This window comes from Halyomorpha halys, unplaced genomic scaffold (genome assembly GCF_000696795.3).
Source record: "Halyomorpha halys isolate HHAL.00 unplaced genomic scaffold, Hhal_1.1 Scaffold47.1, whole genome shotgun sequence".
Taxonomy (NCBI): Eukaryota; Metazoa; Arthropoda; class Insecta; order Hemiptera; family Pentatomidae; genus Halyomorpha; species Halyomorpha halys.
In genome coordinates this window covers 1,953,082-1,968,253 of record NW_027114806.1, presented here as the reverse complement: position 1 = coordinate 1,968,253, position 15,172 = coordinate 1,953,082, and the positions used below count along the sequence as shown (strand labels likewise).

Below are 15,172 nucleotides of genomic sequence, written 5' to 3'. Positions count from 1 at the left end.
CCAATTGTTTAAAAACAAATTTGAATTATATGACTGTTACATTGTTATTGATGAAAATCTTAATCATGTAACAGTAACTTAAGTAAGATTTAATGTGTAATACGTGTCTTGAAGTGCAATTAATATTTTAGATTCTTATCAATGATAATAAGTAATCCGTAACATAAATCATAAAATTTATTTACGTAACTTCTACTTATCCACTTCTAATAAATAAAACTTCAAATACATTGCAAATTTAATTTCTAAACATTTACAAAAAAAGTAAAATTAAATAAAACAAGAAAAAAAAATGTCACATCAACATTACACACTACTGAAACTAATAACAAACAACTAGAAACAAATATATAGCACAAATATATTTTTTACAATAATCTTCATTGATATCATAGACAACATAGACAAAAGGAAGTATTATAAGTAGTATGAATAGAATTTAGAAATCCAAAAAGGTATTTGATATTTGAGAATCTATTTCAAATTGCAAAAATGTTAATGTAACAATTTACTCAGAGAGATAATCCCTCATTTGTCACAATATGAGTTTTCTCTCACAGAAATTTACTTTTTTTAATGTATGCAAGTTCAGTTCCATTGTTATTCCTAGAACCCTTATCTTTCATTTGACCCCACTCTTAGTGAACAGAAGGGATTGTTTCCATTAGACCTTTAATACACCTTTGAATAAATGCTGCTCTTCTGGATATAAAATTTTTCAAAGGAACCATGCAATTTTTATTTTATTATTATTGTAAATTTTATTTTTTTACACCATGTTTGAATCTCATAGAAAAAAGGTTGCAAAACAAAATAAAGACGTTATGAAGAAATTAAGGCATTTTTTAGTAATATCTCTTAACGTGCACACATTTAAAAAAGTTTGGACCACCCTTGTTTTTGGTAAACTCTAAAAGGTAGGAATTCAAGGAGTTAAGTAAATACAATCATGAAACTCCTCCAATGTTTATTATACCTCAATGCTGTGCTGCTGTGTGACATGCTGCTATAGTGAAAAGATGCGATGCAAAACCTGTGTATATATATTTAATTATATTTGTATAACAATTGGTGGTATTGTAATAGAACTTTTGGGTTCGCTAAGCCTATATTATTATTACATATATTACATGCCATGTCTACTATTCATAAGATTTGTTAAGATTTTTTGGCTTTATAAAAGTTATTTTCAAATAAAAAATAGTTTGCAAACAGTTCCATTAATAAACTAACTGTCATAAATAAGCTATCGAAGAGATTTAATTTATTTCCAATATCTTGCTGAGCTATTCAATTTACTTAATACAATATAAAAAAAAAAATAAAATATTCTACTATAATATGATAAGATAAAAATTGTCATCATAATCCCTCTAATTATTAATAAAGTTTTTTAATCACAGAAGTGTATTATATACTGGATGTCCCATAAATGAGTGGTCATATTGTGGTAGAAGATACTGTACCTTAAGAGGAATAAAAAAATCCATATGACCCGTAGTCTAATTCTCAAGAGTACGGGGTAAAAATAAATTTTGTATTTTTAGCTGTTATCCATGTTTTTTCTCAGAAAAACTCCAATAAATTTAATTTACTAAGCTCCCTAAAAAAAATCTAAGGGATATTAAATTAAAGATAATAACATTTCCTATATACAAAAAGAAAATAAAGGTTCCATGACGTTATGTGGAAAATTAAAGTTTAATATTTCTAAACATTTTAGGGCATTTGAAGCAGCTATTACTCTTTATTGGCTAGACTGTAAATATCCTGAATCTCAAAAAAACTTCATTTATTAAGATTTAATATTAAACGAAATAAGCCCACCTTCAATAATCAATTAATAATGCGAGGACGTTATGGAACGCTTATTTTCTTTTTTGGCAGATCCAACCTCTTTTATAGGAACATTTTCATAGTAAATTTTTATAGGAACATTTATAGGAAATTTTCTTATCTTTAATTTGATACCTCTTATACATTTTTTAAAGAGAGCTTTAAAGTAGATTTATAGGAGATTTTCTGAGATAATTTTCAGATCCTTACCTGACATCAGCAATATATGATATTGTTCTTCAAGCTCTTCACCATCTTATTTTTTCGCCAATTTACATCTTTATACATAACCATTTTATTGGAAAAAAAAAAAAAATTTTATTAATATAATTTGCAGAACCTTACCTGACATCAGCAATATATGAGATTGTTCCTCAAGTGCTCCACCCTCTTTAGTCTTTTTCAACTACACCCATTCTTTCAACTTCTGCCTCACTAGTTTCTTTATCTTAATCAATAAACAAATTGCTTCAGGAGTCACAATGTTACTAACCTTTTTACTAATTTCAACGAAAACATTATCAGCACATAAAACTAACTCATAATTTACGAAAATTCATATTATTCCTTAAATTAGCTCTGATAGTACTTAAGGATCTAATTTACTTGCTCTACTAATATGCTTCATTTTTCACAACCCTTTATCTTCCTTAATACACTAAAATTATATTTTTTTGTTTTACCCTAAACATGAAGGGTAGGCTTAAGTCAATTTAATTATTTTTCTTTTCAGGCCATAAAATAAAATACATCTCTTAAAAATAGCTGGTAACATAAAAACTTTTAAAAGTGGATTTTGATAAAAATATAGAAAAAAAGTTTAAGCAGTAACTATTAGATTTTATATAAAATTCAAACAAGCGACACAGCACCCAGAGAAATAATTAGTATAAACACAAGAAATTGTTCGAGTGGTTATTATTAAAGTTTAATTACAATTTAAATGAAATAAAAGGTACAAAAAGATAGTTTCAAATGAAGGAAGTTTTCTAATTAAGGCTTCTAGGGTTGACCATGTCAGAGCCGGTTTAAATTTTCTACTTCATCTGCATCCATGAGTAGTTCCGAGTTCAGGTAAAGTTTGTTGCAGGAAAACCACAGCCAGGCAACAAGTTCAGTTCTAGCATAACCATTTCTTGAATCAGGGTGAATGAACCCTTAATGATGTTACTCCATCCATAAAAGTCATATATCAACATTTTATGTCTACAAATAGTCGGTAAAAGTTTCTCATTTTTCAAACAGACAATTTTAGCGAGTAGGTTGGTTAATGTACAGCATGTCACAATCTCCCAAGAGGAGATCATAACACAAAATAAAAAACCATCTTTACTCCTTTTTTTTTGTACCCTCCAGAAGAAATAAGTAATTGATAATGTATTATTTAATTTGAACTTGTCATTAATTAATAAAACAATTTTTAAATCGCTGGTTAGATTGTGAATAAGTCGACTTTAGACATTAGAGTCCAAAGCCCTTCCCTTATTGAGGACATCGACTGCGGGCTGTGCTCACCACTATGAAGCAGCTGCTGCACATGCCCAGGCGACAAGTCACTTTGTTGTCCTCAGGGACTTCAATGCCCTAAACATCGTCTGGCTATGTAGCAGTAGTAATCCACTGGGAACTTACATCTCTAAGACCAGGCTTGCCCTTTTCCACCGAGGGGTTCGTACCTTTCGATATGTGTCCCGTTCCATATGGACTTCGACAATTGACCTACTCCTGACTGGGAACGCCCATGCGGATTGCCATACACTCCCCTACGGCCCATCAGATCATAGGCCAGTGACTTACACGTTCGAAGGTACTCCTGCTAGACCACCAGCAAGCAAGTACATGTTTCAGAAGGCGGACTGGAAAGGATATAATCAAGAGTTGAAGAAACAATACCTTTGATAGTGCCATACCATATGCCTGATGAGATGGATGCAGTGGTGGATGTTGGTATAATAAGAAAAAATTGCCGATTTTATTTGTCCTTGCCAATTAATTATGTTATTTCAATAATAATTATGAAATTTTATTCATCTTATGGTTAGGTAGAAAAAAAACAACCCAATAGAAGCCAGCATGAAAATCCATAAGGCCCTCTTTAATTAATTAATAAGGCGTAAAACTATTCTACATAAATGGAAAATGGAAAACTTGTGTCATAAGCTTATTTTGGTTCCTCTGCTTTTGATTTTGTAGCTTCAATATTAACACAGGAAAAAGTGGCGAAAGGAGTCATTTAGTTAAAAATAGAAAAAAGTAATGACAAAATGCTAGTGTACTGTCAAGCTGCCACCTTATTTTTATGTAGATAAATTGTATTGTTAGTTATTGATACTTTAAATAATTCTTTATAACAAAAAGATTTTCATTGCTAATACAAAAATATATTTTATAAGTAAAATACATTAACGTTAAAATTCTAGGAAAGTTTACAGTAGAATTTTATAAAAATATTTGATTAAACTTTTAAATAGTATAATCATCGTCAAAGTATGGAAACATTTTAGTACAAAACAATTTGATTTAGAATTCTGTAACATTATTTAATATTTTTTGTAAATTTTATGTTTAACAATTAGTTATTCATTTTCCAGCTCACAAGTTTATCATTTAGCGATTAAAAAAAGAGCCTCAATGTGATGGAAAATTTTGATTTTTAAATGTTTTTTGTCTTTCATCAAAAAATTGAGATTCCCTGACAATATAAATTACATTTGTATAGATAAAGATATTATATAAAAAGTTTAATATACTAAAATTTTAACTATTTTTTTCTAATTTCTCACAATTTACATCTTCAATTATTTACAAAATAGGTCAGTTGAGCTCAAAATGGAACTTCAAGCTATAATAATATCATTGGGTGCCACCTTCCGATCTCAAATAATCAGCCACAGAATTGTGTTTATTATAAATAGCCCAGCCTAAAGCAGTCCATTTCTTTATACTATCTCTGTCATTAACAGGAGCACCTTCTGCAAGGAGTAGCTTCACCACCTTTAAACTACCAAATTTAGATGCAGCTATTAATGGTGTCCATTGATCCACTAATTTTTGGCCATAAGCTTCATCATAATAATAAGAATTACTAGACTTTGTAGAGATTTTAATATTAGTCACAGCTTTTACATTTGCTCCACGATTCAATAGCACAGATACCACAAGAGCATGTCCTTTCTCTGATGCATAATGTAATGCAGTGCGGTCTCCTTTAGCTTTTACATCCACCATCACTCTAGCACTAAGAAGGCATGAAACAATGTCGGAGTAACCACTGCGAGCTGCATGATGTATCATCCCTTCACCATTTTTATCCATCAATGTCAGGTTAGCACCGTGCTCTACTAATAGCTCAAGAACATTTAGTTTATTATTTACAGCTGCAACAAAAGCTGGAGTTGTATTATTTTTACTCAATTCATCGACTTTAGCTCCAGCCACCAATAAAGCTGTCACAATTTCAACATGGCCTCCTGCAGCAGCATAGTGAAGCGGGGTCATATCATGATTATCTTTGATATTAGGATTGGCACCACTATATAACAAGAATGTAACAATTTCTTGTTTTAAATTTTTTACAGCAATCATTAAAGCAGTACAGCCTGAATTATCCTTTTCATCAATAAGCAAACCCATTCCAAGGAGCATTCTTACACTAGAAATGTCAGAAGCGACATGTAAAGGTGTAACACCATTTTTATTTTTTATATTTGCTGACAGTCTTCGATCTTTGAGTATCTTAAGCATTCCAGAATTCCCTAAATTAGCAACCAAATGCAGTATTGAGTCACCATCATGTGACTGGAATGCTGGCACTGTCCCATCTTTCAGAAATACTTTAAACATAGCAACATTTTGTGACTTCACAACAATCTCAACAAGACTTGTGCTTCTTTTTGGAACTACACTGATATTAGCTCCTCTTTCCAGCAATATCTCCACACCACGTACATTATCCACCCTGACAGCCTGAAATAACGGGGTTTCATCAAGGTGGTTCTTTATGTTTATATCGAGTCCTCCGTCTAGTAAGGCTGACAGTGCTTCATTCCAACCTCCAGTAGCAGCAATATGGAGATAAGTGTCACCTTTTAATAAATGCTTGTCAATCATAGCACCAGCCATTAACAGAGCTTTGATAGATTGTACATCATTATTCCTCACAGCTACCTCTAGAGGAGTGACAAATCTAGAATTCACAACTTCTGGATCTGCTTTAAGGAATCCGAGGGCAGCGATGGCAGCACAGTTGCCAGTCCTTGCAGCGCAATGGAAGAGGCTGTCACCAGACTGAGTCAGGCCATTTACATTTCCTCCACCCATAGTGACTAGGGTAATAATATCGCCGGCATTGTTGTTAGAGACTGCTTTTTCCATTTCAATAGCCAAATTAACACTACCTTCCTGGAAATGGGATTAAAATATAATAGCCAAAAAATTTAAAACAATAAATCATATAAAACAACATTTGCTTAACTGAATGATGAAGTAATTTTAATATGGATAAAATATGTAGTATATAAGTATGAACACTATAAAAGTCAGTATTATCGACTAAGTAAAACCTGAACTGTTCATGGAAATGAAATATTCCAAAAATGATCATTCTCACTAGTCAGATTCTGATATCACATTCAATTTAACAATTTGTTTTGAGGCAATATTGAATTAAAATAAATGAATTTTGAACTTTAAAACTTTACCTGTTTTTTAATTCTGATTTTGAAATAAGCTTTACTAATACATTTTATCAATGAATACTCATTTTAAGTACCGCTTCATTATGGTATGAATGTGGAAGATATGCCAGTAATTTTTCTCTTACAAAATTGTATGCTTTTAGGAGAAAGTGTAATATAGAGGAAAATTTAAAATGAGATGATCAAATTTTTTTTTAAATTTTGGATTTGTATTTCTTTGTGATTATCCTTTTTCATTAATAAAAAAAATGTTTTAGAAAAATTGTTTACTAAATTACAGTGTTTGGATGGAATTAATTTTTTTCTCTTCAATTCTGTTACAATATTATTTAAATTAGCCACTTTCAGTTTAAAAGACGTTTTTGTTTCAGCTTTGAACTTATACATTTTATTTTTGTAGTCATGAGTTTTTCAGAGTGGAGATATAAGTATTAATCTTTAAGTCTAACTTGACGATTGCTAATATTTGATTTTTGATAACTTCATTATGAAAAAGAGACCTTCGTATTATTAGATTCTTCACCACATTTTTTATTTCTCTGATAGTTACAACAAAATACATACGTAAAATACTAACGTACATACTCATTTCAGATATTGCAATTGAACAGTATTGATGCATTATGCAAGGTGGGAAAACAAGTGTTTAGGAACAGAGATTATGAAATCGGAAATGGCCAAGAGCACCCAATACCATTCCATCACATTGATAAATAAACAATTTTCTATCATTTAATTAACTGTTATATTTTGAATACAGATTATTTTCAAAATAGCTTTTCAAACAAAATGTAAAAAATTTACTAATTTATTATATAAAATGCTTTTTAAAAGCAATATAAACTCTTTTTTGCATGTCTTTCAGACGAATCAACAATTTTTTCCAAAATATCTCATTATCTTTATTAAAACTGATACCCCTAAATCAATTCATTAAAAAAAAAATAAAAAAATATAAATCAAAAACTATAAGACAACTGTCTTGTATTACCATTTCTTTTATATTACAGTTTACTTCCTTGGCTTGCCATGGATTTCAAGGTTATTATATAATCAGCCAATTTTTTTTTTTTTTTTTTTTTATCAGAATAAGAAAAATAAATCTCCCATTGTATTAAATGTGTACAAAAAAATTATTCAGGAAAAATCTGGTTAGATTCATTTTTAGCATCCTTAAATAAAAATTTTCTTATGAACTTAAAAGAATCTAAATTTACAGACTTGATTTTTTATTCATGTCAATGTTCATAACTCCTGAGGATTTTATCCGAACCTGATGCTATAGCAACTGTTGGAAAACTGAATAGTCTTCTAATTTTTAAGCAATATCAATCCTTCATTTATATTAAAAGAAAATGGTGGAATATCCAAACCAAACTTTACTTTCCATGAAAGTGGCTAAAACATTTCGCCAAAATTTTTCATTATTATTAAATAGAGCAAAAAAATTTTGTAGCAATATGAATAATATCCACCAACTTAAAACAAGTCCTACATGTTATAAAATATTTACATTAATCTTAACTCAATCAGAGATAATTTCAAACAATGTGGTTGACACCGTAAAACCAGTGTGGTTTTAGGTGAAATTGTTCAACTATTTATCAAATTTTTTCGTAGTCAAATATTACAGAAAAATTTGAAATACAACATCAGCTTTACATATATTTCAAAAAGGCTTACAATAATATTCATCACCAGAAGTTGTATTGGAATATACAAGGATGTATGTGATTGAAAGTTTAATAAGGTTCAAATCAGTTATCCTTATTCTAAGAATTTTGAGGTTCGATAGTGTTTTAAACAAGGCGGTTTTATATCACCTATCTTATCTAATCTAACACTAGAATAAGTCATAAGAAATGTGATGAATACCAAAAAGGGTTTAAATTTAGCAGGTAAAATACCGTAAGCTGATGATTTGGTACTATTGGGTGAGGACTGAGGAAACAATTAAACTAAATACAACTGTGTTGATAAAATTTAGCAAGGAGCTACATCTCAAAATAAATATAAATAAATGGTAAACAGTAGAAACAGTAGCTATTTTGGTGATTTACATATAGCAGGAGATACATCTGAACAGATAGGGAGGTTTAAGAGTTTAGGTTCTACGGTAACTAGAAAAAATAAATTGATGAAGAAATACGAGCTAGGTTAAAGGTGGAAAATACTTGTTATTTTTCAATTTGAAAATTGCTTAGCTTGCATCTACTGTCCATAAACTTACAAGTTAGAATTTACAAAACTATTATCCATTCTACTGTTCTTTACAGTTGCAAAATATATGGATGAGTTAACTGGAGAATTTTGAAGGCTTCAAACGGAATTGAGGGAATGGGACCCAGTAAATATAATTCAGATTATAACATTGTACCAAATAAGATGGGTATGTAAGGCTTTAGGGCTTATTAACAAACAGATCCCTAAAATAGAAAAGGATCATTGGACGGATGTATATAGACTGCGATTGGCAACATTGGCATCAAACCTTTGGATCCCATAAGCCATTATATAGCATCTTTACATCCAATAGGTAATCACTTTTTAGGTAATCAAAATTTTTGTCACATCAGTACTCAACTGCATCCCACATCCTCCTGTGATTTCCATCAATGAGCATATTCGTCATTTGTCAGATATTGTAGTGTCCTTTTGAACATGTCTTCTGTGTGAATGGGTAGCAATAACCTCATTTTGAATACAAACCCTTCTGTCTCAGAGAATAACCTTCCTGCTTTCAACCATATAACTGATTATTATTATTAATACTACAATTATATAATATAACACGTGGCAAATTGGCTAAATTTGGTTTTATGAGTTAAGTATCCCTTAATAGCAATGGTACAAGAGAGTTTATTTTTAACTTATAGATTTCCTTCATTTCTAGCAATTATCTATTTGAGTTCAAATGGCTTCAGATCCCGATTATCATATTTTTTAACATTAAATAGGTATTAAATTAAAAATAAGTATTTAGATTATGAATGTAAATACCTCAGATGATGAAGCAATCCGGATACTTGTTATTTCATACTTAATAACAATAGAGGACATAATTCCGATCACATGAGAAGGCAGCTTCATTATACCAGTAGCAACCAACGTAGCAAGCAGAGTCATTGCCTTCTCCATGTCTTGCCTAGGGAATATAAAGTCTTCTGTCAACCAGACTTTTAGATATTTGGAACGGAGCTGTTGGACTCTTTGACAGACATTAGCCAACAAGATACAAGACATGACATCTCCAGTCACTAATGCATTGAGAAGCGCCAACACTAGACATTGTGCACTGTTAAGTTCCATCTCTGCAATAGATGCTGGTTTATAGATGCACGCCACGGCTCCATATGTAACTCCTGAGCACAGCTTACTGAAAGCGATGTTGTGCACCAACAAGATGGTTCGCTCCAGTCCATGTAGTCTATTCTCATTTGAACTCATTTCTTCAAACAAACAAAAAAATAAATAATGAGGTGTAGATAGTTGACCGTAGATTAATGATTGGAGAAGTTTGTCGGGGGGTGCAGTCAGCAAAGTACAACATAAATAAACAAAACCATATTTATATATGATAACCAATAAATAAATATGGTTTTGTTTATTTATGTTGTTCTTTGCTGACCGCAACCCCTGACAAACTTCTCCAATCATTAAAAAAATAAATAAATGTATGAAAGTTTCTATTTAATTATAGGAAACATAACTAATTAATCAATGGTCAAATAAATTTTATTATTAAAAACTGTAAAATATCTAAATGACTAACTATATACAAGAGCTATCACATCAATAACTAATATCAAAAAGTTTATAAGTCTTTTAAGTTATAAGCAAATTTTTATGAGGAATAAGTAAAATTTATTGTCCAACAGTTCTTTTCTCCACTCTAAATCTAATATTAATCTTAACAGGAATTAACAAAAGAAATTATGAAAATAATGATAAAATTGGAAATCCCAAAAAAGCTAGTTAATACATCAAGAATGATCCTAAATTGTAGTAGATACAATCCATACAGAAGATGAATGGCCTATTTTCAGAAGATTTAGAGGTCAGAGATGAGCTTCAGCAAGTTGAACCATTATCTCCTACTCAGTTTAATATCACCTTGGAGTATGGTTTAAGAACAATCCGGGCATATCCTAGTAGCACTATTATATTATACATAATGGGACAATGTAGCATCTGTTCTATGCTGAAAATATAGTAACAGTAAGAAATAAACTAGCGTTAGCAGAGGGCTATTGAAGTATTTAAAATAGCAGCAACAAAACTAGGGTTACAAATCAACAGAAGACCATTTACATGTTAACTTCAAGAAAACTGAGGAGGAGATGAATGTATCAAAAAGTAGAAAAAACATTGAAAGTTGCTGAGGATAGGATTGGGTGAAGGAAAGTGGCTTGAGAGACCCAGGGTTTAGCAGGATCTTACTACCTATAAATAATAATAAATAGAATTTTAGATTCCTAAAAAATATCTACTTCTGTTTTATCTTGTTTCTTATATTCTTTCATAACCAAAATTCTGTTTTAACCTAATTTGCTTATATTATGTAAATAAGTATATTTGTTCATCCAAAAATTAAAAAGAGAATAGTACAACTAAAAATTTTAAGAAAATTAATAAAAATAAAAGAATCAGTGTAAAACTCCCTCTTCAACTAAATTAGATGACCAAATAATTCAAAGAAATGTGTTCTCTATATTGAGGAAAAGAAGAACATCTCATCTTTTAATTTTTTAAAGAGATTTATAAAAAATTATGAATACCCTTTTACAGAATATGATGTTATGTTATTTGGCTAAAAAGGGATGAATGTATTTTGTTTGTTAAGAATTTTCAAGGTTGGATACAGATTTTTAAGCATCAGGGTGTGTCAGAAATGGATTTTTTCTTTTTAAATGCTGTACCAAGGAAAACACACTATTAAAAAATGGTAAAATATGAATTAAAAAGGAAATCAACTAAAATCTTGTGTTAATCCAAAGGGTTTTCTATACTAGTGAACAGTCTAAGCAGCCTGTTGTAAACCATACAAAGTGAGGAAACGCACCAGAATTCTTCAATACAGATGCCTGAATTTATTGCCGAAATTATGATGCCTAGCAGATACAGCTGGTATTCGCTCAAAATTTGCCTTTCTATATCCAGAATTTCTCACTCAATTATCTTAAAATTGACTATTAGCAATTTTTCACAGTTGCTCAACTGTGTGCCTATAGAACCACTGAATAACATTGCCCCAGTTTCTCCATCTAAAAAGCTCCAGTTTTAGACTTTCAACTTCCAGTTGACCTTGTTTATTATCTGACGACAGAGGAGCCGAAAGGAGGGTAGTGTGTCTAGGGACGTCTCATAACTTGCTCATTTGAAGGTATATAACCATTTTTTGAGCTAACACCTCAACCAATTTGCAAGTTTAGTGGCTTAAATTATTCAATTAGATCCCATGATTGTTTTGAAACATTTTGAACAGCAAATCCCGAAGAATGATTGGAAAAATAAGTTATTTGTCTGCCTACCACTATGCAACCATTTTTGAGTGAACTACAGAACCAATCTTAAGGTTCCATGTCTCATGTTAACCAGTAATATCCCATGAGTGTTTTGAAACAATGGAACTCAAAATGCTTAACCTCCTTAAATGACCAAGAACTGCTATTGGTAGGTTTGAGAAACAACTGTACTGTACAATAGAAACTGTTTATGTTTTATGAGTTTCCATAACATATGATCCATTGGTGTAAATTATGAACTACTGTCTTATAAATAGATTTGAACCTGTTTGATATAAATTATACATTACAAATTTGATGGGCCTATTTACCACAGTATAGGATATTGTACTTATAGAGATATTACGATTAGTTTGTGATATCTTACATCAGAGTGTTAAATGTTAAAAGACAAGTAACACGAAATTTTCTGTTACAATAAATTTAATGGCCTTTTTACTATAAATTACTATGTTTTAAAAGCTAAATAGTATATTACATTCTAAAACTATTGTAAATTCCCATTATGAGAATAATAAAATAAAAAAAAAGGAAGCCACATTGATGTTCGTGCTCTTTCTGTTCACATTATCCAAATTGCAGTCAGAATCAATCAATTCAAATATGAAATGCCAATCCGTGAAAAAATAAATCTGTTTAAATAAAAAATAATTTGATGTGGTTATTCAAATAATCCTTTCCTAGTAATGGAATATCATACGTATCTCCTTAAACATATTGGAGAGCTGATATTGAAGATGTTTATAAATAATGAAACTTGGTAGTTGTCAAATGCCTTCCACTGCACATTATGGCTTCTGGCAAGTATATTCTATCCCATGCATCTAAGTGGGTTAAAATAAGGTCTGTTCCAGAGGCAACTTTTTGCCTGCAGTATGGGTTTTCATTCCAAAGTCAACTGCTCATACTCTTAACAGAAGTCTAGGCTCATACTCAGGTCTTTCGGACAGAACAGAATTTTGTTTGAGAGTGAAAGCACCCAAATTCTATACCAAGTTTCATGATTAATAGACAGCTTCACAAACAAATCACCAATATGTTTAAGGAGATATGTAGTAACATTCCATTAATATAAATAAGCATTTCTAAAAAATAATTTATTTTTTATATAATATTTTGTGCTAGAAATAAGTTTTCAGCCCTTCACAGAAATTAATTTTTTTTTGGCCCAGCCTAATCTCTTGAGAGTATTTAGCCACCCATACATGAACTAAAAATTCTATTCAAAGAAACTTAAAATTACTTCCTTTTTTTGGGGGGGGGGGTGTCTAATAGAAATCTTTAATTTTCATTTCCACATGGCATATGTCTGTTTTACATATATCACAGTAGTGAGAAAATATGTAAGTTATCCTTTACTCACTGATACTAAATCTAATCTCACCAACAGTTCACTAACAATTTGGTTAGCAAATTGATAAAACCTGATGACTAAATGCCACAAACAACTATCAGCATAGAAAGACAACAGAAAACATAAAAATTTATAAGTTATGCATCAGGTTGGTGTTATGATGTTACAAGTTGCCTTAGTTCACTGTCAAGGCTTCTACTACATGTGGCAGTTAGTTTTCAGGCATGTAGATAGTAATCAGTACTACCATCTAGCCATACTGAAAGTATGATAATACTGTCATAACTGCAAATATATTTTACAGCTTTAACTATCTCTGTCAATGGGAACTTGGTCTTGACACTGTTTATTCATTTGAGTGAGCTAAAATATATACAAAAAGAGATAAATATTAAAACATATCAGATAAAATGATATTATCTAAAATTGATAAAAGTCTTTGATGGGTTTAATGCTAGTTTTGTTTTTTATTTATACTCAGTAAAGTTTTCTGAAATACCAAGCCAATAAAATGTGATGAGGGTTATGCAGATAATTAATAAATTTCTTGGTACGAGTGTATAAAACAAGCTCCAGCGGCTGTATTTCAAAAAATCTATTTATATACGGCTTTAACTATATCTTAGGTGTCGATTTTCGCTACTAACAATGGGATTAACTAATTCCTTAGAATCTTCTTTAATGGAAGTCGGGTCTATATTAACTTTTAGCATTCTGTATTAATTTTGAAGTTCCGCCGCAGGAGCTTCTTTTGAAAACTAGTAATATTTATTTTTGTTAACAAACAAATGGTTAAAGGTTAACAAAAAAAAAAAAATAGTTAGTGCTTAACAAAACAAATCAAATAATATAGATTAGTCTTACTTTATAAAATTGTTAAAAGTGCTATAATGAGAATTACACCAAGATTTCTTATATCATTAAAAGTGAAAGACGGTCTTAGAAAGACTGATATGAATCATTCATGGACGAATGATGACTATAAGAACGGTTCTATAAACTGAAAGACAAGATACATTGAAATAATACCGGTAACTCCAACAAAAATTACTAGCCCATAAACTTGAAAATATCCGTTTTCTCCGAGAAATACCCGACTAAAACCCAATCTAATTTGGGATCTATTTTTTTAAAAATACAAACTCATTATTTAGTACTCATTTTGAGTTCGCTCGTCATTTTTTTTAAATGAATAGAAATATCAACTTTTGAGCTTGCAGTGTATGTAGATATACATAATTAAAAGCAAGTATTCATTGAACGACTATAGTCGCCCGGTGATGACACCAACCACGGTGGTTTCTCTTACTGTGGTATAGTAATTGATGTATTCGATCTAAAATTTAAATTATGTTGTATACTAATACTTGAGATAGTGCTGAAAAGATCACAGAAATTTTTTTTTAAGGTTTACAACAAAAGAAAAGGGGATGATAAATTTTATAACTAGGTAATAATCAATGATTAGAAGCTTTGAGTAAGAGTTGGTCTCCATGAGTGTAATAATAGAAAAATAAAATCACTCACAATTTGTAAGCCTATCATTTTTAGAAAGCCATATTCATAACTGAAATGATACTAATATTGGAAAATTACTCTAATCGAGATTCCTCAGAAGTTCCCCTCAAGGGATGGAAAACAGAATAAACTTTCTAGAAAACAGTTGTTTCAGAAGTATTTGATTGAGTTGTTTCGAAATACTAAAATGTATTCTGTTTGGTTGAATAGAAATCGATCATTATTTCTATCTATACTCAACA

The 15,172-nt window shown here is 30.5% G+C and overlaps 1 protein-coding gene across 4 annotated transcripts; it reads right to left on the bottom strand.

Annotated features, from left to right (window-relative positions):
- Positions 1-3,802: 3,802 nt before the first annotated feature.
- Positions 3,803-15,160, bottom strand: LOC106689835 (ankyrin-3). Of its 4 annotated transcripts, none has more exons than XM_067051926.1 (3): positions 15,009-15,160; positions 9,534-9,982; positions 3,803-6,237 (listed from the first exon to the last, which is right to left on the bottom strand). In XM_067051926.1, the coding sequence occupies exons 2-3, from the start codon at positions 9,978-9,980 to the stop codon at positions 4,690-4,692; spliced, it is 1,995 nt and encodes a 664-aa protein (XP_066908027.1). In that variant the 5' UTR covers positions 9,981-9,982; positions 15,009-15,160; the 3' UTR covers positions 3,803-4,689. The 4 variants fall into 4 exon arrangements, with proteins under 4 accessions (XP_066908027.1, XP_066908029.1, XP_066908026.1 ...); XM_067051928.1 differs by having other exon boundaries at positions 14,940-15,022; XM_067051925.1 differs by lacking the exon at positions 15,009-15,160 and adding an exon at positions 14,277-14,559.
- Positions 15,161-15,172: the final 12 nt, after the last annotated feature.

Bases quoted from the DNA above. Each gene is read 5' to 3' on its own strand.
- LOC106689835 (XM_067051926.1), bottom strand. From the start codon at position 9,980: ATGAGTTCAAATGAGAATAGACTACATGGACTGGAGCGAACCATCTTG. The intron at 6,238-9,533 runs GTATTTACATTC...TCCCATTTCCAG, and splicing joins GGATTGCTTCATCATCTGAG to GAAGGTAGTGTTAATTTGGC.